The following is a 25,457-nucleotide window of genomic DNA, read 5'->3' on the forward strand; positions in this document are numbered from 1 at the left end:
CTCTCGCAATAAATTGATAAACTGTTAACCCTTATACTTCATGTTTCTGGGTTGCCACCTGGTTTGATAGAAGCATCGGAATAGCCCCAACGGGCAGCAAATGACAGCAAAAACAATCGAGGATGAGAAAAACATGAACTGGAACGCAAAAAGCCGCGGAATGACACAAATCTACCTACACAGCCCGTTCCAACACTTTGGCAATATTGTTAATGATCGCCAACCCCCCAGCCACCCCCAATGCGGGGGGCCCAAAAACGCCAATCGTCATGTCATCACCCTCCACCGACACCTCGATATCAAACGCATCCTAATCACCGTCAATAACATCCCATTGCTAGATAGCCGTGTAACTCACCGCATACGCGTCCCGTACAGGGTTGCTAGAAAGCTCTTGAGGCGGCCCATGCCCCCTAGCTGCGTTTCTCCAGTGGCCCTCCGCGAATTCTGCGTCTGGCGTTGTCACTTGTTGAAATAAGACCGCTTCATCTTCATGATCGTCGTGGCTGGGGCCGGCGCTGATGAAATTGACAAAGCTTTCCACTGTTAGACCAGTCCAGTCCTTGATCTCCCAGAGCCCGACTTCCACATTGACAGGCGATGAAATAGCATGAATATCCTGTTGTATCGCCGTCGCAACGTCGATTAGGGTGCCCTCATGCGTTAAAGTCACTCTAAGCGGGACCAGTCGGAGGAACGGGTAAGAAGCTGACTGCGGAGCGCTAATCTCGGCCCTGTTGGCCAAATAGACGCCAAACACTACGCCCTCCGGCCTCGCACCGGCGGTTGACAAAGCCAGAACCTCCGCATACGCGGCGAATAACAGCGCCTGCAAGCTGACGCCGTTGTCTTTGCAGAGCTTCATAAGATCTGAGATCCGCTGGACTGCAGCTCGTTTGACCACTGCGGTCCGAGACTTGGGCGTCGCTTCGTCCTGTGACTCTTTCTTAAATGGCTGGGGTGTCGGCCCAGCTTCAGCAAGATATCCGGTCCAGAACTCCCGCCTCGCAGCTTGATTGGCCTCGGAGGACTGCAGGGCGAGAATGTTACGCTGGTCAAAGACAGGGCTGGTAGTTTCTCGTGCTGTATCGGTGCAGAGGACAGCAAATCTGTCCATGATTGCCGGCAGGCTGACTGCGTCGTACAGAGCGTGGTGAATCTTGAGCCGGATCTTCCATTGGTCCGTGCCGTGCACCTCTAGGTGTAGGGAATGATATGGTTGAACTGCTGCCCGGGTGTCCGATTTCCATGTGCCGGACGACGGGGAAGACCAGCTTTTTGCAAACGCCGAGGGGTCTAGAACAACCTGCAGAATCGGTACCGACCGCGCGCCTGTTGAAACGAACAAGGTCCTTAGAATCGGTGTCTCCTCGATCAGGGCATCCCAAGCAGTAGTTATGGTGACCCTATCCACCTTGCTAGACACAATGTAGGTGAAGTAAGGGTAGAAAACCTCTCCATTCGTGTTCTGCCATACGGACAGCATGTGTACCTGCATGGGTGATGCGGGAAGTACCTCTTTGACGGTCGTTTTGTCGATCTGGGCTGCGGCGAGGATCGCAGAAACATCGATTTCTTCGAGCGATGAAACTTCGTTAGAAAAGTCACTTTCATCCGGCGTCAGCAGCGCCTGAGCATCGCGCACCAGCCGCGCCATGTCTGCGATGGACCCGGCTTTGAGCATTGATCGGAGCCCAATATCAATGCCATTCTTGCGCAGGAGCGAGCCAGCCTTGATGGCGTTGATCGAGTCTAGGCCGAGGTGGTATATGCCGTGGCTCTTTAGTATGGATGCAGCAGGTACCCCAGATACGTCGGAAAAGACATCTCGGATCCTCTCCTCGACAGGTGACCATGTGTCGCTCCCTTCCGTGGACGGTTCAGAAATGGCGGTAGTTGACCCGCAGTCAGAAACTCCGAGCAGGATCGGTTCGAGTCCGCAAATAGAGATTCTTGGCCCGTTGAACGCAAGAACGTCGGAATCAGATGAGCGCACGAGATGTATAAGAACCGAGTCAAGTGCTTGCAGCAGGCCTAGGGAGTCCTCTGAGGAGCCGTAGGCACCGCCGATTGCCGCTCTCCAAACGGGTTCTGCTCCTGAGGCGGCCATCTCGACGCACACCGGGTATTCCACTGCTGACGAGCCACCGACAGACTTCACTAGAAGTTCCCAACCCTGCTGGCTGGATGGGTTACGCTGATAGATGAATAGCGTATTGAAAAGTTGCCCGCTAACCTGCGCTAGCTTCTGCGCTTTGCGAAGTGGAAAATGCTGGTAGGGAGCGATACTGGTCATATTGTCCTGCGTGTATCGTACCCACGAGGATACAGAGCCGTGCAGGACATTCCGGACCGCAACCGTGTTCATGGTTGGGAACAAGAGGTCCTCTGAAGACTCGTTATCTCGGCATGCGAGGACCACGCCAAATGTGACATCTAGAGACCCCGTCCGTGAAGCCAAGACCGCGGCCCAGCAAGCCTGTCCCAACGTCTGCAACGTCACGGCGTGAGCTCTACAGAACGACGCAACTTCGTCTGCGGGGAGTGCCGAGACCAGTTCTACCCGATGGATAGCGCCTTCTTGGTCTGAATCCTCTCGGTCTTCTTCCTCCGGGAAAATGGTCGAGGCAGCACCTTCCAGGAACCCGGACCAAAAGGACGAGGCGTCCTGATGCCCTGGGAATAGGATGGCTTCAACTCGACCCAAATAGTCGTCCATAGTGCGCGGCACGTATCTTCCCTCATATGCGGCCTGTAGATCTTGATGAATGAGCGCGAGTGACCACCCGTCGTATAGCGCGTGGGCCAGAGAGAGTACCAGGAATCTCTTCTGGCCGACGCTGGCAAAGGCAAGCTGGAGGAGGTGGGACCGCCCGGCCCCCTTACGTGCCAGCTGAACAGCCGTGTCACAAATTGTTTCCAACTCGTCCGTGTCATTTAGACTGATGTCGGTTATGTATGGCGAAGGATCCTGCGCGATCACCTGGCAATATGCCGACTCCAGAAACGGGATGTCGATCGGCAGGAACCTAGTCCGCAATATAGGAGACCCTGCAATCACGGTCCTCCACGCGCCTTTGAGTTTGTCAAGATCGACTGTGGGTGCTAACTCCCGAATGTCGTGGTTGAAGTAGAGCTGAAAGTTGGATTCGATCATCTCCATAACCATCGAGTCCTGAAGCGGCGTTGTTGGGAGCACGATGTCGCCCTCGCCAACCCCGCCCAGCGCGGCCGCATACTTCCTTAAGTTATCACAAATCTCCGATCTCAAGCGCGGCCTTGCATTGCTTGCCTCCTCGGAATCGCTTGTGCGTGCCTCGAGAATCTGCAAGCTGGCTGCGACTGTCTGAGCTTTCATTAGCTCGCCGGTTTTGATCCTGACTCCGTGCCGCTTAAGTCGCGCTGATAGCTTGATGACATCGATGCTGTCAAGGCCTAACCCGAAGATAGGGGTCGTCTCGGTAACAGATTCTGGTGCTGCTCCGGCAAGCGCGGCTATCTCATCACGAATCAGAAGCGCTTCTCGTGTCCAAGTAAAGGTTGGGCCCGTGGGTTCAACTGAAGGCAGGCGCTCTCTAAGCGCGCCGCCTCCGCCCACTTTGTCAGCTGACTGCGGCTCCCCATGCAAGACAGCGTCGCGAGGATTCTGCAACATGGCGTCGAACGACGCCTCAAGTTCGTCCATCATTGCCACAAGGTTACCAGAATCATTAGAATCCCCTTGGGCAACAATAAGGAGAGTCAGACAGCCATCATTGTCCAAGTTCGCTTCCAAAGCCAGAGGGTAATCGATATTTGATTCCGAGGGAGCCGCTTTCCATAACCCCTGCTTCTCCGCTGCTGTTGCCTCGTTGCGCTGGAACGAAAAGAGTGTATTGAACAGCGGATTACCCCCCGAGCACCACTTCTGGATGTCGCGGAGTGGGGTGTGTTGGAAGGCCAGCACTTCCGTGTTGAAGTCGTGGCATTGCCGAATCAAGGATAACCAAGTCCTCCCGGATGTCTCGCCCTGAGCGGAAGTACGGGCGCGGAAAGGAAGCGTGTTGAAAAGCGGACCGACAACCCTCTCAGCACCATCTAGTTCGCTGACACGCCCCGAGACAATGATCCCGATAACCGGATCAACAATTAGGTGCCTGGCCAGGACACTGACCCATGCGGATTGCACCAGAGCCTGGTGTGTGACTCCGAGGCTGACTCTCAGAGCTTCCAGGCGCCGAATCGAGAGGCGGCGCTGAACAGTGAGAGCCACCGCATCGCGAGGAGGGTCGAAGACAGGCGTCACCGTTGCACCATCAAGATGCTCCACCCAGAATGGTTTGCTGGAGCTGAAGTCTTGTAGCGGTCCGTAGCACAGGGCGTCCAGAAAGGACGGCATCGATGTTAGTTCCACAGTGTGGTCGCCTGTAAGGGCCAGATATTCGCCTGCCACCCGATCGAGAACGAGCGCCAAGCTGTTGGCATCGTAGAGTCCGTGGAAAATATGCAGGAGGAGCAGACGGTGCCCAGAATCCCCACCATTAACGAGGACGGCTTCCAACGGTTGTGCTAGGCATCCATGGTTCCGAGAGATCCAAGACTCCCGTGTCATCGAAACCGCATCTTCAACAGATGTTCCACAGAGCTGCATTTCTCTCCAACACGAAGACAGAGAACACTTTTTCAGAGCAACTTGGACAAAGCCGTCGACTGTGCCGACGAACTTGGTCCGGAGGATAGGCAGCGCATCAACCGCTCTTTGGTAAGCGTCACGAAGGAAACTAGTCGATACTTTTGGCGCAAGTATGTACTGGAATGTGTTGTAGTATGCGTTGTCGGTGACGGACCTCGATATCATGCCTTGCTGTAAAGGTGAGCATGGTGCGATGTACTCGATCTGGTCTGGTGTGATGCCAAGTTCTTTGCAAACGTGTGGCCGGTGTTTGTGAACACATGCTTGAACGAGTTGCCTGGCTGCCGCGGCCAAATCCAAATTTGATGAGTTTTTTGGCATCTCCAAAGCGCTGGCCAGATCGCTGATCAGAGGGTGCTGCAGTATCAGGGATGGAGTGGCGTGTGTGAAGCCCTCGTTCTTCAGAGCCCGACAGAACCGCAGAACGGAGATGGAGTCGATACCGAGCTCGAAGATGCTCGATTCTGGTAATAGAGAGCTTGTATCGACAGATCGCACCGTAGCAAGAACCTTGGCAACCTTGACCTCTCTAGGGTCAAGTGCTCGGGGTTCTTTATCAGCCGAGGAGAATGCCACCAATTTATCTTGACTAAGCGAGGAAAAGAATTTTCGGAGCTCTTTGATCTCCGCCTTGTTGTTTGCCGACAACGGGATGAACGGCAGCTGCAACACGTATGTCGGGACCATGTAACTAGGGAGCTTCGAACGACAGGCATCGCGCGCACGCCGGCAGAGCGCCGACGCCTCCTTGCTCTCGATGGCCTTGAGGCAACTGGCCCCCTCTCGCCGTCCGACTTGATCATCGGCCACGATGAACGAAACGAGAAAATCTTTTTGATGTGTCTCGTTCCGCACAACAAGCGTAGCGACATCCGTGACGATCTCGACGCCTTTCCGGATCGCATGATTGATCTCCCCAACCTCTAGGCGCTGGCCGCGAAGCTTCACTTGGTCATCGGCCCTCCCCAAAAAGTCAAAGCACCCATCATGCAAGACGCGGACCAGATCGCCGGTGCGGTAGATACGATCCCCCGAGCGCTGCAACGTCGGGAACCTCTGAGCCGTGAGCTCGTCGCGTTTCAAATACCCCTTGCCTACCAGCCTTCCAGAGACACACAACTCGCCCACGCCGCCTCTGATGACGGGCTGCTCTGTCTCGGGCTTCAGCACGTATGAGCCTACATTGATGAACTGCCGCCCAATGTTGGATGCGCGGCCCGCTGTCGGTACGCGTGGGTAGACCGTCACCCCGATGGTAGCCTCAGTCGGGCCGTAAAAATTGTAAATGACTCCCTTGGAGCCCCAGACATCAAGGATCTCTTGCTTCAGGGACTCGCCTCCAGTGATGAAGACGCCCCTGCAGAGACTGGGGACATCGTCGGGGTGGAGAAGCCGGGCCAAGCTAGGCGTTAGATCGATGTGGGTGATGCCAAGTCGACGGATCGTAGTGGCCAGGTCGTCCAGGATCAGATCCCGCGGTGCCGCAACGAGAGTGATGCCCACGGACCAGCTCCAGTACTGCTCAAGAACCGACACATCAAAATGGAGAGAAGCAAACTGCAGCCACTTCGAATCCTCTTGCCAATGGCCCTTGAAGATGTGCTGAAACGCCAGCATGCATTGCACGGCGTTGTCATGAGTGATCTCGCAGCCCTTGGGTGTCCCCGTTGTGCCAGATGTATAGAGGCAGTAGCACACGTCACTAGTCTGAAGCTCTCGCCTCAGGGTAGGAGTGTCGGGAGGCGCAGCCGCCATCGAGCCTTCGTCTATGCTTAGCACAGGCACTGTTACGGATAGCTCCAAGAAATCCTTTCCTTGCCGGGGAGTCAATAAGACCGAAGCACCGGAATCACTGATAATGAACTCATTCCTCGGCCGTGGGGCGCCGGGGTCAAGCGCAACAAAGGCGCAACCGGCTTTGAGAACACCCAAGATGGCAAAGTAGGCCTCCGGGCACTTGTCAAAGTAGACAGCGACGATGTCCCCAGATTTGACGTGGGGGAGCAACATTTGCGCAACCCGGTTACCGTTAGTATCGAGCTGCTTGTAGGACCATATACGTCCAACTGGAGCCTCGTTGTCAAAGCCGGCCACAAAATGAAGAGCGGCGGCATCGGGCGTGCTCGCCGCCTGTAGCTCGACGAACTGGTGAAGGAACTTTACTGTTGTTGGGATCTCGTGCGTCTCGGGAGGCAGGATTGAGAAGAGGTCAGGGTAAGACATGGACAAGTCTGATTCCTGTCCTTCAGGTTCGAGAGCAAGGTGCCGAACTGCTTCATCAAGCTGTCTCAGCAACATGCGGGCTTGCTCCTTGGGCAGGACGTCGCTAAAGAAGGTGATGCGGTAATCGAGCCTATTACACGCTTTGGGCTCTACCTCAATCGACACTGAGTAGTCAATGTTGGCTTCCTCATGCACAATGCGCCATGGTCTGCTCTCTAACAACTCAATGCCGAGTTTCTGGTACACCAGCAACGTATCAAATAACCTAGAGTTGGGACACCCGAGCCATTGCTGTATTCGAGTTAGAGGCTGGTGCTGCTGCTTATACAGCTCGCTGTTGTACTGGAGCATCTCGGTCAACAGACTGAGATTCGAATTGATGTTGCTGGATATCACTGGCAACGTCGTGATGCAGGGGAACACGGCGTTGCGAGTTGCGTCGGTGTTGCGGCCGGACAGGACAACCCCGAAGACGACGGAGGTTTCTCCGAGGTATGCTGACAGAACGCGAGTCCACGCAGCCTGAAGGATGACTTGCAGGGTATGGCCGGATTTTGCTGCTGCTGCCTCCAGGGCGGTTAATGATACGCTACTCGTGCTCGCTTCGGTCAAGATCTCGCGCGACGCCACCCGTAGTGGCGTCATTACTGGAAACCCGTTTATGACAATGCTTGTGCCTTGCTGCTTCCAAAACCTTTCTGAACGCTCTGTCTCTGCTGATACGTGACGCAGAATATCAAGGACGACATCCTCGTTGCAGGAGGAGGCCGAGACCTGGCCGCTCGCGAGTGCTTTTGCAAGGTCTTCGAGTATCAGCTGAAGGGATTGTGCATCGTACAAGACGTGATGTATCGCGAGATGCATGCAAAATCCTTCCTTGGCCTTGACAACAGCCACTTTCCACAGCCTCTCCCAGGGCTCCTCGACCGCCGCACGAGAGGCTTCGAGCCGCCACAGTCCGGGGTCCAATGAACCAACCAGTTCTACACGGGCGGTGTCTGCCATGCGATACTCGATCATAGCGAAGTCGCACTCATTATGCTCGACCGGTATGATTCCAGTGCGTAGGATAGGATGTGTGGTGGAGACAACACGCCATGCCTCAATCATCTGGGTAGGGTTTACACCCTCTTGCAATTGGAAAACAATGTGGTTAAAATAGTTGACGCCGCCGGACTTTATAAACTGCGCCATCATGGCGGATTGTAGGGGAGTGCAAGGGAGTATCGTCTCCACGCGGTCAAGCGCAATTCCTTGCGCCACGATTTGCGGACGGACTATGGACCGGAAGCCTGCGATGTCGAAAGTCGGTTTAGCCTCCGTATCTGGAACTCGAGTTTGGATATATTGAGCGAGGCTTTCACAAGTCGGATTTTCAATTACGTCGCTCGCAAGTATTTGATAACCGCGCTCCCGCAGCATTGAGGCGATCTGTACGGCGGTGATGCTGTCGAGTCCGAGTTGATAGATCGTGGTGTGACGTTGGATGCGGTCGGTGTCCGATGGCGAGAGCGCTGCAAGCACCGCGCGGATGGATACTTCTGTCGTGGTCCACTCTTCTGTTGGACTGTCTGATAGGCGTGGAACGATGGCAGGCTCCGGAGGCCGTAGTGAAAAGCGGGATACCCTCTCCATCAGCCTCTGAGGGATACCATTCAGAGAACTATTAGACGCAGGGAATTGGATGCAGTCTCGAATGGCATAACAAAACAAGTCAAAAACCAGTTCCACGGCCTCGGGAGAGAGTTGCTGACTGGTATAAAAGTAAGTACGTGCTTCGTGCATACTACAAAGGGGGCACTCACCTCTCTGCAGCATGCAGCTCGATAGTGAGACGATCTGTAGAGGTTACGGGTGTGACTTCACAGATAAGAGGAACCTAATAGTTTCAGCCCTTGTCCAAACTTGGCTAACCATGAGTATTAACTCACATCCATCTCACCCTCGTCTCGTTCCAGCGCCCAAAGAGACTGATCCAGCGGGCGGCGAGGTTGTTGTAGAAGCAAAAGGGTATCAAATATGCGCCGTGTGGCGTGTTGGGACAGTAGAGACTGGATTCGCCTGAGGGGGGTAAACTGATATTGTATGAGCTCTGCATTGATTCTTTGGAAGGCCTTCATCAGGTCGACATTCCGTTCGCTGTCAGATATGTCGACGCGGACGGGTATCGTGTTGAAGCATGGTGCAACGAGCTTATCAATATCATCCATGAGCAGAGAACGGCCGTTCATAACATTTCCGAAGCAGATGTCACTGGTCCGGAACACACATCCAAGCGCAATTGCCCAAGCTGACTGAACCATCGCCAGAAGCGAGACGCCAAGCTCTCTGACTCTGGTCTTGATCTGTGACAAGGGGATGTCCAGTTCGCGTGCTGAAGCCTGTGGACGCATCTCAAGATCCCCGGGTTTCAACTGCGTGACCATTTTTGGCTGGTAGTCGGCAAGATGCTCCATCCAGAATTTGTCCGTAGATGCCGGCAATGCCAGCGATTCCCGGAGGAACCTCTCATACTCAGGGGTCGGTAAAAGCGAGGAACCACCAAAGAGCTGTTCGACTTCATACAGCAGCCTCTCGATTGCCACACCGTCATACAGAGCATGGTGGCAAATCAAGGACAGATAGACACGGTCGCCTTGACCGATCGAGGCAAACGATACCGCAGGCTCCATTGTGTCTAACGGGTCTGGCACAGCGCGGGCGTGCTGAGATATGCAATCATCGACGGTGGATCGGCAGGCGTCAAAATGGTGCCAAGGGGGTTGCCACTGCGCGAGCACAACCTGGAGGATCGGCCGATGGGCATCCACCGTGGACACGAAGCATGTCCGCAGAATACCATGCCGAGCGCAAATAGCATTCCAAGCGTTCTTCAACCTCGCCAAGTCCGCGTTAACCTTGAAAAGCATTCGGTTGAGATAGCGTCCCTCTCCCGCTGACGTTGCGAGCATGGCTTCTTGAAGAGGGGTGCAGGGTAGAATCTTATCAAACCGTCGACCATCTAGTCTTTCGACGACTTTGTCAACGAGTTGCTTGGGGAGGAGATCTGTCTCACGCGCCGTTGAAGCCGCAATCACCGTGGGCAGCACCCGTGCGAGCCTTGCAACACTCGGGTTCTGCAGAATCAGTGATATCGGGAGTCGTGTACCAAATTGTGCGTATAAACGTCCCGAGACCTGAATCGCCGAAATGGAGTCAAGTCCCAATGTCGTCAGAGGCGTCCATCTCTGGATGTCGCTTCTCCCGGCGTGCAACGCCTCGGTGACGGCTTCGGCAACCTGCAACTCGATACTAGACCACTCGCCGTCATCCGCAACAAACTCCGCCCCGTAGCCGACGCAGGCGAGGTAGTGACGCTGGAGACTGTTAAAGGCTTGCTTGAGACGGGCCTTATCCAGCTTCCCAGAGGCTGTGGTCGGCAGGGTCGAAATTGGAACGATAGCCGAAGGCACCATATATGTCGGAAGTTGCGCACTAAGGGCACAGTACATGGACTGGATCTCTGTCTTGAGTCCGTCGTTGATATCCAGAACTCGAAACTGGATGGCCTCACTCCGGCTTGGCACCCAGTATGAGACAATCTGGTCTCGAGATCCCTCATACCCCCCACGCAAGAACAGTGTAATGCAGTCCGCAGCATCGGTCGATCGCTTCACGGCCTCGGTGATCTCGTGGAGCTCCACTCGTTGACCGCGAACCTTAATTTGGTCGTCTACTCGGCCAACAATGAAGATCGATCCGTCCTGATGCATACGGCCCAGATCCCCGGATTTGTAAAGGCGCCCGTAAGCCGGGTGGTTCACGAACTTGGCCGCGGTGAGGTCTGGCATGTTGAGGTATCCCTGTGCAATCTGGTCGCCACCGAAACACAGTTCGCCGAGACCACCCAAAGGGACTGGCTCCATACCGTCACGAGCGAGGACGAAGGTTGAGGTATTTTTGAATGACCACCCAAGATGCTGGATTGTGTCGTTCGGACCCATCTTCTTGACGCTGCAGATGTTAGTGGTCTCGGATGGTCCGTAGCCCTGGTACAGCTTCTCACCCCACTTCCGGGCGACAGCTTCGGTCATAGCCTCTCCAGCAGTGACCAGAAATTCGACCAAGGGAACCTTTTCCGGGTCTACCAGCGATGCGACTGTCGGCGTCATGCTGAGATGCGTGACTTTGAGTTTGCGTATCGCCCTCTCGAGATCCTCGAAAAGTGTGTCGTTTGTCCCAGCGCAGAGGCAAATAGCTCGGGTCCAGGCAAAGAAGATCTCAAACACGGAGACGTCAAATGCTTGCGAGCAAGACTGCAGAAGCCGCGAGTTCTCTCTCACCGGGTAAATCTGTGACAACGCATCGAGGTTACTCGTGATGTTGAGTTGCGTGAGGCAGACACCCTTGGGCGTCCCCGTACTTCCAGACGTATAGATTATGTAGGCCAGCCGGTTTGGATCCGGTGTTCGCTCTACGTTTCGGGTAGGTGCCGACCGTATATCGAATGACCGAAGGTCCACGAAGTCGCACGGCAGCCCCGTTACCAGCGTGTGAGTGTCCGTGTCCAGGAGGCAAAGATTCACTCCGGCTTGTTGGAGAATGGTTTCGATTCGGGCGGCCGGGGTGCTAGGGAGAAGAGGCAAATATGCGCAACCAGCCTTCAGGATCGCGAGGATGCCCACGTACAGAAGAATCGACTTCTCCATAATAATGGCAACTGATCCGCCCGCATTCAGGCCCCGTTCTCTGATACGCCAAGCAATTTTGTTAGCCTCCGAGTTGAGCTCGGCAAACGAAATGGTGGTGGTTTTGATGATGCCATCGGAGATGTGGTCCGCAAAGCAGATGGCGTCCTTTCCGGGGTGTTCGGCTGCGACGCGCTCAACAGCGTAAGCGAGGTCCGGAACGCCGGAACATGGGGACGGGTTGGGGTTGTAGACAGAAAGGAGATGGGGCGGCTGGGATTTCCGGAGTGAAGAGGCTTCCGAGTCCAGGTTAGCAATGATGTGAGACACCAGCGCCTGGAGCGATTTCTTTAGGATCTCTATCTGGGTCCTCGGGATTGCGTCGGAATGCCAGGTGAACCGGCAGATGAAGTCGTTCAATCTAGGTTCAACCTCGATCAGGAGTTTTGTCTCTAAGTAGTCTTGGTGCGCGGTTTCTTTGAAGGCATCAGTGATCTGTCTACCCTGCAATGACTCCTGATAGATGAACAGAACATCATAGACGGTCTGTCCTGGCCGTACTCCGATAGCCCGTTTGAGCTCGGAGAGCGGCAGAACGCTGTGTCGGAGCGCCGCTCTGTTTCCGACGTGAATGCTGATCAGGAGGTCTCTAATGGTTCGCACCTGAGAAAACCCTATTCGAAGTGGTACGGCGGCAATGCATGGCCCGACGATGTCTTCGATTCTGGGGATGGGCAGTGTTCTCCCCGACGTAACTGACCCGACTACCACATCCTCGCTACCGACCATCGAGCTCCAGAGCCATGCCACAGCAGCCTGGAATACCGTCTGTGGCCCACAATCAATACGCTGGAGGGCCGTTTTCAGATCCAACGGCTTCACATCAAGAGAGAGTGAGGATGAAAGGACCTGGATTGAGCTTGTGGCGTTCTGATGTAGGATCGGGAACGGAGGGGGCTGAAAGCCTTGAAGATTTGCAGCCCAAAATTCCCTTGCGGCGTCACAGCTTTCTCGGAAGGATTCGGATTGATGGTATGAGGAAAACTCCCGAAACTGGGGTCGGGGATCCGGCTGCTCGCCTCGTGTAAGCCTGGCAAGATCCGAGAGTAGTAAGTCCAGCGACCAGCCGTCGTAAACTGCATGATGAAGCTGCATGACAACAACAGTATCATTTCGTTCGGTCGGGGGAGAGATCTGGATCCGGAACGGGAACAAGAACTCCTTGTGCTCTCTAAGTGTAAAGTCCCTAACGAGGCGATCCGGCATTGAGATGTTTGATTCGCTGAGTTCTTTGAAGATGGTCTGCAGGAATCGGCCCTCGTGGTGTATAAAACCGGTCCGGAGAATCTCGTTCTTCTCGGCAAGCTGCATGAACCAATAACGAATAGACCCCGCTGATGGACTCCCCCAGAACCTTAGCTCAACCCAGTTGCAGTAGGCGCGACTATCGGCCATAGTCTCAGCTAGCATCGAAGTCTGAAGCGGCGTACATGGAACGATGGCCTCGATGCGCTCAGTATGGCTGGAGAGCACCGGGTGGCTCACAGCGATGCCTGCGAGATTGCGATCACGCGATTCTGCAGTGATATGTGGCGCTCGCGGCGAAATATCCTCATCGGCGCGCAGGCGTGAGCCCATGGCACTGATTGTGCGGGCTTCTAGTACATCAACCGCCCCGATATTGAAACCAGCCTTACCGAGGACAGAGGCGAGCTTGATAGCGCTGAGGGAATCCAGACCTGCCCTGAATAACTCCTGGTCGGGCTGCACTTTGACTCTCAAGGTTTCGCTGACAAGGTCGCAGAGCTGTTTCTCTAAGCCATCCCTATATTGGACGCCCGGCGACATCTCAAGCTGTAGAGATTCCTTATAGTCTTCGACAAGTTGCTTACGGTTGACCTTGCCTGATACGAGACGAGGAAAGCCTTCGACAACCACGATGTCGCTGGGCAACATGAAGCCCGGAAGCCATTTTCTGCAAGACTCCCCGATAGCGGATATCATGCCACTCCGTTTGTCGACGGCACAGAAGAGGACGAGCATCGAATCAGTGACGGCAGCGACTGCGCCGTGACAACCCTGGGTCTTTAATGCAGCATGTTCAATTTCGCCAAGCTCAATCCGCTGTCCCCTGAGCTTCACCTGTCCATCGGCGATTCGCCCAAAACACTCGAGAGTGCCATCAGGCGTCATCACTGCTTTGTCCCCCGTTCTGTACAAACGGCCATATCGCGTTTCAACAAAGGCTGACGAAGTCTGTTGGGGCCGGTTCAGGTAGCCCTCGGCGAGCTGGTACCCGCCCAGGGCTAGCTCCCCGACCTGACCGTGAGGCAAGACCTGTAACTCCAAGTTTGCGTCGTCATCTTCCCGAACCTCCAGTATGAAGGCCGAGACGGTGTCCAGCGGCATGCCGATATTGCGAACTGCCGAGCCGCGGGCAAAGGCAGGTTGCAGGGTACAATGTATTGCTGCCTCGGTCGGCCCGTACATTCCCCAGAGCATGCTTGGGCGCTCTTCGCTTCCGCCAAACTCTTCCACCACCGGCTCGGTGAGCATCTCGCCGATAGTGAGTAGGAGGCGCAGCCCAGGGGTGTTTTCTCGTCTGCGGAGCAAGCTACCGGCAACAGTCGGCGTCAATTCGCATGCATCCACCTCCAGATTCCTGATGACCGCAGGCAGGTCGTTGAGCATAGCGGGCCGCGTGCAGCTCACGAGGGTTTTGCCCCTAAAAAATGAAAAGAAAATTTCAAAAACTGAGACGTCGAAGGTGGGCGCGGCAAACTGGAGGAACCTCGAGAACTGCGGAATGTGGCGGTCGTGCGCCAGGAGGCTCTGGGTAGCCGACTCATGCGAGACACCGACCCCTTTAGGACTTCCAGTTGAGCCTGATGTGTACATAACGTACGCCAGGTCGCGTGCCTGGGGCTTCCTGTGTTTTACAAACACCGTTGCTCCATGCGATGCTTCATCGTCGACCATCAACACAACGTGCTCGCCTCGAGGGAGCTTCGACGCCAGACCGGATGTCGTAATGACGATCGCCGCCGAAACATCGTCCAAGATGAACTTGGTCCTCTCAACGGGAGCATCCAAGTTCATTGGGCAGAAGGCACCTCCCGCTTTGAGAATGGCCAACAGCGCGATATATAGCTCCGGACTCTGTGGTACGAGCACCGGGACGATAAAGGGCTTGGAATCTACACGGGAGCCGGTCAAGGCCGATATTCTCCTTGCCAGCGTTTCAGAGGCATGGTGGAAGTCGGTGTAAGACAGAGATACGCGAGAATCGTCTTGCGTCAAAAAATGGATAGCGGGTTCCCCGTGCTGGGAGTTCTTTTGCACGAGGAGATGAAGCAAGCTTGGTCCCGGTAACCGTGTCGCCGGGTGGTTGGCGATTGACAAAGTGTCGTTGACTTTCTGCTTGGTGGTGTTCATGGTGTTCATGGTGTTCCTGGACCTGCTTGACAATCAGAAATGGCGTTCAAGTTGATTGGTCATTGGCCCCTCGTTGTAAAGGGGGTTGGATCGGAACAACTCAAGAGTGGTGAGGCTCTCCACCAAAAAGTCGTCAGCGTGTCAACAAGACTGACTTTCAGCAGAACCCCTTTCCTCCCCGGGCAAGTACCTGTGTATACCTCGCTCTTAGTGTTCAATAAGCGTGTGTAAAGCGTTGCTGGGCACTTAAATAGCCGCTTGCTGATTGGCTGGCGCCGAGCCGGACCACAGCGAGTTGAGGAAGGGCGATTTGATTCAAGAAGTGGGTAATTGGTCGGCTAGGCGGGTTTGTGTTTCGTGCGTGGTGGTGGGAATCCGTTGCAGGACTTTGAGGTTGCGGTATGGGTGGCCCGCGGGGGTCAGGTTCATTGTCCAAGGTGTGTTGCTCTGGCAGCCCACATTCGTCGAGGCTTGGGCGTGTGCCGCCTCTGACCACCGTCTAGGCTCTGTGCAGGCCACAGCGTGACTGGCTCGGCTTGGAAAGGTGCGGCATTTAACGGGACTATTGAAGCGGGCAAGCTGACATCAAGAAGACATGATGGCTTGATGAAGGCGTAAAGGTAACAGCAGTGCGGCACTGACTGCACTTGACCGGTGCACCGGGGTCCCGTGGTCACACGCCGGCCGCCAGGCACAGCACACCCGACCCCAGGCCCAGTTCCCAAATCCTGGTTCACCCGCCGCACCCGGCGGGAAGCGACATCGGGTGCTGCCGCTGTCTTTGATGCTCCTCTTCCGAGGCAGCGTGTTAGTCATAATGGGCATTGTGATTGCGTCATGGCGTGGTGAACCCCCATCTTCGCCTTCGATGCAGTTGGGACCAAGCTCGGCGTACGAGTCCAGAAAAGGGTCTTGCCTCCGTTCATCCTCTCGGTGGTGCCTCTCATCCGATCTTCGGACTCACGTATTCAGCCTTTTGCAGCGGCACACGGCACACCGAGTCTGCGACAGGTATTTTTTGCTTTTCCACCCCACTTCCGACTTACAAGCTGGCGTTTTACAATCCCGGAGCCATGTCGATCGCCCCTAAGATACAGCCGGTGGGAGGGGCTGGGAGTCAAAACGGATCCCCGGGGGGAACTCGACAGCGCGCGGCATAGGTGCGCGAATCGAGTGCTGCTTGCTCCCGAGAATGGAATCTATGACATGCGCTGCGCGAAATAGTTCCGGAACTAGGGTTATTTTGAAGGTGCAGACCCCAACTCTGTCTCAAGTCATATTACGAATATGTACACGGTCTGTCTATTTGATTTACGCTGACACTCCGAAAATCGACTCAACCATCTCACCAGACCGCGTTGACAGTACAGAAAGAAGGGTATCACTCAACTGCCGCCACTGTTAGCTCGTCTGAGGGGCAAGATGGGTTGAGGGGATGGGGGAGCGGGATTGTAACTTACACCGTGAGTTGCCTCACAACAACCTTGCAACCAAACGCCAGACCCCTGAGCGACCGTTCCAGCCGAGAAGCGGACACCGTAATCGCGACCAACCTCCATCACACGGGTGGACGGCTCCTGGGCCTTGTTGGTCGTCTCCACTAGCCAGCGGTCTTTCCTCGGGATCCCGCTCTCCTCGCCCGCACCATCCATCTCGGGAAGCATATGCCACGTGTCTTTGAGCATGTCCACATGCGCAGTCCTCTTGTATCCGGTGGCACAGATGACCAAGTCCACATCCAATCCTTCTTCCTCCAGGGGACCATCCGGTCCACCGGGAACGGGGTTGCGGGCGACCGTGACATGCAGCTTGTCGCCTCTCTCCTCGGCGCTGATGATGTCCCGCGCAGCCAGGATGCGGTGCGGCCACTGTTTCTCATCCGGCCCAAGTGTCCGCTTCTGATGATACATGATTTCGTAGAGGTGTTCAATTAGCTCCAGCCGGACTACGCCGTAGTTGGTTGCGCGGGCATCGTGCAGGAGATTCGCGCGGTAGGTTGACGATTTGGGGTAGAGTGTGTCAATAAACTCGGGGTTAAAGATGGAGTTTACGCTGGTGCACGTTAGTCTCTCGCCTCGCTAAGCTCCTGGTGTTGTCAATACTCACAAGGGCGAATCATCGCTCGGTTTGAGGAACTCAGACCGCATGATCATGTATGTCTTGCTATTTGGATACAAGGTTTGGACGTTGCTGAAGATCTCGGCCGCGCTCTGGCCGGCGCCGATCACGGCAACGCGGTACGCGGCCGACCTATCAGCCAAAATCTTGGGGACCAGCTGGGCGTACTGTGATGAGTGGATAACTCTGGAATGGCCTTCGGGGAAGAGCTTGGGGATGGAAGCCTGGCCGCCAACGGCCACGATGACATTACGTGCCCGGTACGTGCTTGTCGCTCCCGTCTTGACGTTCCGAGACGTGACGCTAAAAGTCTTGAGCGGGCCTTCCTCCTGCACGGGGGACACCGCGAGCACTTCGTTCTGGTAGCGGACGACGTCATCGAAATGGCGGGCGCACCACCGGAGGTAATCTTCGTACTCGACCCGCGCTGGCAGAAAGGTGCTCAGGTTGGTGAAATCGACTAGCCGGTCGTTTTTGTGAAGGTAGTTGAGAAATGTGAAATGGGATCGCGGGTCCCGCAACGACGCGAGGTCCTTGATGAAGGAGATTTGCATCCTCGCACCCGGCAGCAGCATGCCGGCGTGCCAGGCAAACTGGGATTGCTTCTCCAAGAACAGGACCTTGGGCGGTTGGGCCAGCTTGTTAGCCTCCAGCGCATCATGAAGGGCGACTGCGATGGCCAGGCTGGCCGGCCCGAAGCCCACACAGACCAAGTCGTGGACGGAGTCGGCATCCGCGGCCTTTAGAAAGCGGCTTTTCGGGAAGCTTTGCTCTATGGCGCCGTTCACCAGCTGAGGGGCAGCATCGCCCTCAGGGGCAGCATCGCCCTCGTGGGCGCCGTTCACAGTAGGATGATCCATATCGTCGAGGCTATGGGGTGACATTCCGGCTCTTTCGCGGATTGCTCCCGGTGTTTTCAGACAAAAGCCCCGACGGCAGAACCTGGTTTCGATGACGATGGCAATAGCGGATGGAGTCAGATTACCGCATTCCCTAGTGGCGCACCGGTAAGAGGGGGCGCTGTTTTGCTTTTCTGAGCGTCTGGATGTACGGGCAAGAGAGGTCCTCCCGCGTCACACCGCTGGGGTTGACGTAACTCGGCGGCACAAGGGAGCGGGATGGGAGGTGGGGGGAGGGAAGACCCGGTTGCTTGGTTAAGTGAGGAAGCGGACGGGAGAGAGAGAGGGCGTGCCGGAGGGTGGCTACGACTGCCGTTTTGATGGAGGCCGGCCTGGGAGCCGACGGAGCTCTCCTGACCCGGATGAAGGCAGATGTTCTTGGCTACACCATGCCCTGGGCCACGAGGGGGACCCGTCTCCCCGTGCCCATCCGACCCGTTCTCCTAAAGCCGAAAACACACCCAGCTGGCTCTCATCGAGCGAGTGCAGGGAATCGCCTGCGCCATTGCGGAGCCTTTGCTACTTCGAGCAACCGGTGACATGATTGAATGGGCAGTTGGTGGGGGTGCGATGAGAAAATTTTCCCTCGACTTCGGGTTGGGATTGACGCAGAAAGGCACTCAGGCGGAGGTTGCAGCGCGCTCTGATATGGTGGTCCGAAACAGAGGGCAGGGGCATGCGTGGTGGGATGGGCGGGTGATGATGATGCACTGATGCAAGCTCCCGCATGCTTTTGGCAAATTTTCCAGGATCTAGGTGGGTCCAGAGCGGCATTCGGTGTTATCTTCGGATCAGATAAGATGGGATCAGTGGACCCTGGAAGCCATCACGGCACAGAACGCTGGTCCTTGGCCCAATCAGCTCCGACAGTTCCTAGTCTCTCGCTCCGAAGAGCGGATGTTCAACCCAAGGCTCGCTAGCGTCGGGGGCGAGTGGGCAGGAAAAAAAAAAGAGTTGTTTATTTGATCGTATGACAATGGGACGTGGACCCCTGGTTCCAGCAGAAACCGGATGTTTGTGCGATAGCCGACAGCGCAATGCAGCATACACTGATGCGGGGGGTCAGAATAGGAGGTAATGGTACGATTGGGGGACACCTTCCAGCAGCGGCCGCCGTAGAGGCATCCTCGGCGAACCGGGAGAGAGATGGGTGTCTGCCCAATTTACGGCTCGACGCCTGCCGGGTCTACACGTAGTCTGGTGCGTGTCCGGCCACAGACGGCGCGAAGAATCGCGCAAGATCCGACTCAATTCACCGTACCTGGCACAATCCACAGACTCGGAACCCACAGCTTGGTGCCGAGGAGATGGGGATGTCGGTGGGGGAGGTGGCTGATTTTGGAACGTTTCGCAGCCTATCTGATGATCTGATAAGATTATCAGTACCAGGGGCGGCCTGGGCGGATGGAGAAATATCGGATAACGGAGGCTAAAGACCGAATGTGCAATCCACTGGCTGGACAAACAAGATCCCACACCCTCTCCACGAGAGCCGACGTCGGCCGTTGCTGGCATCCCGACGTCCTTTGCAAGCACTACGAGGGTTTTATTTGCCAACGGGCTGATTTCACTTGAGCAACCTGGAAATGATTTGACGGTATGTTCCTAGAGAGTTTCACCAAGCGAACTCACACTCGCAAAAATACAATTGGCCGGAATCTTGACGCAGCTGATGCTCTTTGAAGCAGTACAGACAAACGCCCACTGGCACGTGAACTTCATTGACACTCAGGCTGTCGACACGATGAAGGAATTGGCGAAACTCTCCATACCCAATAGCTCCACCTTAAGCGATCAACAGCCTACCCCGCACCAAACACCAACCAACTCCTGACTCCGACCAAGCGAAAATTACGAGCCTCGGCAAATGCCCCGACCACCTTCCCTTCCCGGACCCGATCCTCCGGCGTAGCAGACAGCCGGAGCCGTGCATGGACGCAAGGGATCATGGGAAATCGCGCACTTCGGACTGGCAATTCTCAGCCACGTCTCATGGTTTCCGCCGTCCCCTCGGGTCCGGAGGGCAGTTAAAGGCGGGTCGTATCCGTGCGGCCCGTCGCCGGGAGGACTCCGCCAAGGGCATGCCTTTTGCACCGGGTCGGATGGCGTGCCGATGCCATGCCCTGCTGTCGTGTTACCTTCTTCCTGTCGGTGGTCCGCGGAACGCGAGCGTGGAGATCAGCCCCGTGTGGCATATACCCAACCCGCCGGTTTTTGCCACGTTCAGCTAGGGCACGGCGTAAGCAAAATTGGCGGTCCAGCTTTCAGCGTGTTGGGTCATAATCATGCTGACTCTCCGGGTCCGCGGGGGCACCAGTGACATGACTGCCAAACTTCCTGCTTCAGCGCTCCAAGGCGACCGCCGTGCCGTCGCCGTCCCTGACAGGGTCGGTCAGCATCGCATCGCATTCCTAGGGCGGTTTCGAGGCTCAACCTCGTCGTACGAACGAAGGCCCACGCTGATGGGAGAGGAAATGAGAGGGCGCTGTGCGAGGAACAAATGAGCGTGCGCCGTTGATATTGTATTCGGAGGCGAAGCAGTCCCAGTGTAACCTTTGACCCTCAGCCCGGGGCACAGTTGCTCAAGTAGGTAACACTGCCGGCTAATCGACAGCGCAAGCGAACACAAATTTGGTCCGTCTTACGCCCAGCACCCCTGCCGGGCTGCACTACGACAATGACCATGTGCAAAGCCAAGCGCCTCTTTGTGGGGAAAATGGGATCTGTCTGCTCCCTTGAACTGCCCAGAAAGCCAAATATCAAATCAATGGCGCGCAAAACCGTTGAGATCCAGTGCCAAAAGAGTTATCCCTGCCTAAGTGCGATCACCATCGAACGCCACATCTGACCGCGCAGACAGCATCGACAAATCGAGAAGTGCTCACCACACAGACGACCGACCTACTGATCCGACCGTCGCTACCGCTCAACATGGGGCGCCCAGCAGATGAGCACCTCCCAGAGGTAGTGCCGAATCAGCCACCAGTGGAATATCCTCTGCCTGAAGTCGTGGCGGATCCATTGCCCGAAGCAGGACAACCGCAGTATTATGTCCAGCAGGACAAATATCCGGCCTATTACGACAATGCGCCGAAGCTACCACACGAGCAGCCGATAGTGGGAACGGGAATGGGGTTGCAGGCCCACGACCAGCAGTGGGCACCTGCCGGGTATGGAGTGAGTGCGGTGAGCCCGAATAGCTCAGTGCCTTGGCAGTCATTCCCCCCCGGCGACGACCAGCAGACATACGTCGCGAGCGAGCCGGAACTGGAGCGGCGCATATGCGGCATCCGCCGACGCCTGTTCATCATCATCGCTGTGGTTCTCGCGATTGTCATCATAGCAGCCGCGGTTGGCGGCGGCGTCGGGGGCGCAATGAGTACTCGGGGGGGATCAGACAGCACGAATGCGCCGGCAGAGTCGGGCAGCTCAGGTCCTGGCGACGGCGGGAGGTTCGTGCAGGGGTTCCGGCGTCTCGGTTAATGGCCGCTAACATGAGGCACAGCACTGTTCCGACAACCACCCCGGCAATTACATCGGCAGCATCGTCAACCTCAAGCGCCCCTTCGCCGACAATCACATTTCTCAATAACCAGACAGAACATGTGGGGCAGGCCTTCCAAGCGTTCTCGGAAAGGGAGTACGAAGGCAACTTCACAGATATCATAAGGGCGGAGGGCTTCCACGACCTGCCATTTAAGGTTTTCAGCTATGTCTGGGAACCTAACGGAACCCAGTATTGCATTACTTACTGTTATAACAAGACGGACTCGGCTGGGTACAATTGCCAACCGCGGTACCAGCCAGGTACCGAAAGACACTTCCAGCGGGTTTACATTTGGACCAATAGGGAAACAAACGAGGGGGCCTCGACACGGTGCCAAAGCGAGGCGCCGATGACGACCAGCAGACTGATTTGACGGCAAGGGCGATGTTTGGGATCTCTGGAGGCGATCTCCTTTCTTTTCTTTTGTTCTAGAGCGTTACGAGTGATACCTTGGTGTAGAACGGATGGACAACCCCTGGCATAGCAGGTTTTTAGGGGGCTTGATACTGTAAATAATTCGCTAATTTTCATCATACGAGAGCAGGTCCTGCTGTCCATTACACCGATTTTTTCCCCCAACTAGTGCCCAAACAAAATGCTTGGCCTTGATTCCGTGGATGTCACTGCCGGAAGAAATGTTCCATTTCACATGAGATGACAGCCTCGAATAATGCACAGGTGCTCAATCCACAATCTCCGAGATGGGGCTCTTGGAATAAGCTTATTGCTCTTCCCGCTTTATGTATCCACACCGCTACTTGTGTGTTGGGTCGTGGTCAAGTGGGATGCTATTTATAGTGGTCGTGGACCCCAAGTTTCCAGTTGCTGATACTACATTATCTCTGTCTCATCGGCGAATGAAGCCATTGAAGCGGCATGATTGCTATTCCGACCTGTCGTGCAAGCGACGGGACCGGGTTCGAGCATCCAGCAAAGACTTCAAACCCTGGACATCACAAGTTCCGGCTTCTGTTGGGACTAACAACATCGGCCGGCTACCTGGTCGAGGTGGCGCGAGATTTAATGGAGAATCTCAGCGGGGAACCTGTTGATATCAATTCATTGTCGTAATCATTCCATCAGCTCGGGCTACGCAAACACCGAGATTCCATTCGCCGGCTTTCTTGGGACGGGAGAGCAGCAAACTCACCGGAGTGGAGTCAGTCGTTTCGCGGCGCCTTCAATGCTATCCCCTGCCCGTTTTCCACATACGAGTACTGAGCAAAGAGACAACATACGGTTTTACGCCCCCAAAGGATCTGCTCAATTATTGTCCATGGATCGACCCGATTGGACGGCTGCAATGTGCGTGTACGAGAGTCTTGATTCCGCTAAGGCTCCGTTTCCACGTGCCCCAAACATACCGCTGTCCCGGTTCTGATTTGGGAGGTGCCCATGGCAGAGTCTGGTCTGGGCAGCGCAGCCTGCCCATGAAGGCCCGGGCGCGAGCGCCATTTGCTTGGCGAGCGGCTGGGAGATGGAGAGATTGCACCGCCCAATCAACGAGGCTATGCCGCCACCGGTAAGAGCTGAACGAACACAAGATAAGCTGTTCGTTTGCCGAAGTGGGCGGTGGGCTCGCGATGGCCCTTAACAGACTTGAACAGATGGCACCAGCCAGCCGGGATTTCTGGTGCGTTAGCTTCTGCCCTGTTATCTAATATAATTATCCTCCGGGGGTGGGCAATGACCGTTCGTAGTGGACTGAGGTATGCTAATTGATCGTCGTTTTCTAATGTAAGGGACGTCCAACGGGCGACCGCGACATCTGCTACATATCTGACGCTACTGTATCTTCCATCGTCTACTGATGACGCAGAGAGTGGCGGAGGCTGATGATGGATTTGGAAGGTTTGTGAGGGCATCTAGGGCTTGATGAGTTATGGTATGTGCGAAGCATTGGGATGCAGCTGGAGGCGCATGAGTATGGAAACGGCCGGACCTTGAATTTCCCAATAACAACCCAGAATACGTTTGGCTGTCAGAGTGGCTTGAGAGGAGAGCCGAGCCCCAACGAAACCTGGCCGCTGGCAGGCACCTGGCAGATGACCCACTTTAATTTGACATGAAGTGGTTCGCGCATCCAAGCGCATCGTTTGCGAACCTCAACTCAGCCAAGGTTACCATGGTCAAGTCAACCTACCAGCCCTCGCCCGGTGTCCTGCCGCCGCTTCCTCCCGGCTGGACTGAGCACAAGGCGCCGACAGGACACACATACTATTACAATGCTGAAACGAAGGAGTCGACGTACAAGCGGCCGGGCGTTGTGCCTGCACGGTCTCCGACGCCAGCCCCGATGAACCCCATGAACAGTTACCTCCAGCATCAGACCGTCCCACAAATCAATCTCTCCGATCCTGCGGTCGCGAATGCATTCATGGCACAATATGGCCAGCCGCAACATCAACACGGCCAACGCGGCGGACATGGCGCGGGGGGAAGGGGCGGATTCCAACCTAGGCCGCGCCCGCAGCCAGTTGACAAGCCGCGGTCCAAGGTCGCCATCCCTGGTTGCGAGCCGTGGATTCTTGTCTACACAAAGTATGGCCGGCGGTTCGCGTACAATCCGGTTAAGAATGCGAGCTACTGGCGCATCCCCGAGAAGTTGATGCCGGCAATTCTCGAGCTGGACAAGGCGCGGATCCGGCAAAAGGCTGAGGGCAAAGCAGCAGAGCAACCACAGGACAAGGAGACGCAAAAGGCAGAATCTGCCACGCGGGCTGCGGCAGCGGAGCAACCAGATCAAGAAGCGACACGGGACTACGACAGCTCCGAGTACGAGGAAGTCGAAGTGACCGACGACGAAGAAGGCGAAGGCGCAGGCCAAGACCAAGAAGGCAACGCGCCGAAGCGGCAACGCACAGAAGAACCAGTCACCGACGACGCACCCGCGGAGTTCACCGAGGCAGACATTGCCGCGCAGCTGGCAGCCATGGGCGCCGACTATGGGGGCGAGCACGGCGATGTGGAAATGGGAGAGGGTGGCGAGGGCTGGGACGAAGGCGACGAGGGCCTGCCGCTCTCCGACGAAGACGCGCGCGAGCTCTTCAAGGACCTGCTCAACGACTTCCACATTAATCCCTATAGCCCGTGGGAGAAGCTTATCGAGGAGGGCAAGGTTTTCGACGACGCGCGATATACGGTCCTTCCCACGACCAAAGCGCGGAAAGAAGTCTGGGAGGAGTGGTCGCGCGCCAAGATACAGGAGCTCAAGGAGCGGCGTGCCCGGGAGGAAAAGCAAGACCCGCGGATCCCGTACATGGCGTTCCTGCAGGAGAAAGCCACGCCCAAGCTGTATTGGCAAGAATTCCGACGGAAATACAAAAAGGAGGAGCCGATGAAGGATACCAAGCTCTCGGACAAGGACCGCGAGAAGTGGTACCGAGAGCACGTCAACCGGCTGAAACTGCCGCAGGCGACGCTGAAGGCCGACTTGAAGAAGTTGCTAGAGGAGGTGCCGCTCTCGGCGCTCAACAACCAAACACTAATGTCGCACCTTCCGCCCAAGGTGCTCGGCGACATCCGGTACATCTCGCTGGACCCCAAAATTCGCGACCCTTTTATAGAGGCTTACATAAAGGGCCTGGGACCACCGCCCGAGGGCGGCGTAGTCGAGGGCGAGGAAGACGAAGCGACTAAGAAGTCGCGCGAGGAGAGGCGCAAGCGGGAGAAGGCGCTTCAAGGTAGGGAGAGGGCCGTCGCGGAGGACAAGAAGCGGCAGGAAAAGAAGCTGCAGTACGAACGAGCGCGATTGCGGGATGAGGAGCGGGAACTGGAGCGCGCTATGCAAGTCGGCAAGAAGGGGCTGCAAAGCCAACTGGCGGCAGAGAAACAGGCGGAAACCACCGTAGACATGAGCCAGGGCGGCTCATAAGCCGACGATTGCGATCAAATCA

General features: G+C 56.0%; 4 protein-coding genes across 4 annotated transcripts; 2 read left to right on the forward strand and 2 right to left on the reverse strand.

The window, feature by feature from the left end:
- Nucleotides 1-175: 175 nt before the first annotated feature.
- Nucleotides 176-15,006, reverse strand: MFIFM68171_05557 (Non-ribosomal peptide synthetase nps2; the record flags this gene model as incomplete). The annotated part of the gene is made up of 4 exons (XM_071060977.1): nucleotides 176-310; nucleotides 359-8,648; nucleotides 8,701-8,774; nucleotides 8,827-15,006. 4 exons carry the CDS (start codon nucleotides 15,004-15,006, stop codon nucleotides 176-178), a joined length of 14,679 nt encoding a protein of 4,892 aa, XP_070917078.1.
- A 1,302-nt stretch (nucleotides 15,007-16,308) lies between these two features.
- Nucleotides 16,309-17,999, reverse strand: SID1 (PAK-related GC kinase Sid1; the record flags this gene model as incomplete). Its single annotated transcript, XM_071060978.1, has 3 exons — nucleotides 16,309-16,386; nucleotides 16,458-17,049; nucleotides 17,104-17,999. The coding sequence occupies 3 exons, from the start codon at nucleotides 17,997-17,999 to the stop codon at nucleotides 16,309-16,311; spliced, it is 1,566 nt and encodes a 521-aa protein (XP_070917079.1).
- Nucleotides 18,000-20,945: 2,946 nt separating this feature from the next.
- Nucleotides 20,946-21,934, forward strand: MFIFM68171_05559 (Plasma membrane fusion protein prm-1; the record flags this gene model as incomplete). Its single annotated transcript, XM_071060979.1, has 2 exons — nucleotides 20,946-21,466; nucleotides 21,520-21,934. The coding sequence occupies 2 exons, from the start codon at nucleotides 20,946-20,948 to the stop codon at nucleotides 21,932-21,934; spliced, it is 936 nt and encodes a 311-aa protein (XP_070917080.1).
- A 1,752-nt stretch (nucleotides 21,935-23,686) lies between these two features.
- MFIFM68171_05560 (Pre-mRNA-splicing factor dre4) lies at nucleotides 23,687-25,435 on the forward strand (the record flags this gene model as incomplete). The annotated part of the gene is made up of 1 exon (XM_071060980.1): nucleotides 23,687-25,435. One exon carries the CDS (start codon nucleotides 23,687-23,689, stop codon nucleotides 25,433-25,435), a length of 1,749 nt encoding a protein of 582 aa, XP_070917081.1.
- Between the last annotated feature and the right edge of the window lie 22 nt (nucleotides 25,436-25,457).

Source organism: Madurella fahalii, assembly GCF_045866475.1.
Source record: "Madurella fahalii IFM 68171 DNA, scaffold_3, whole genome shotgun sequence".
Taxonomy (NCBI): domain Eukaryota; kingdom Fungi; phylum Ascomycota; class Sordariomycetes; order Sordariales; genus Madurella; species Madurella fahalii.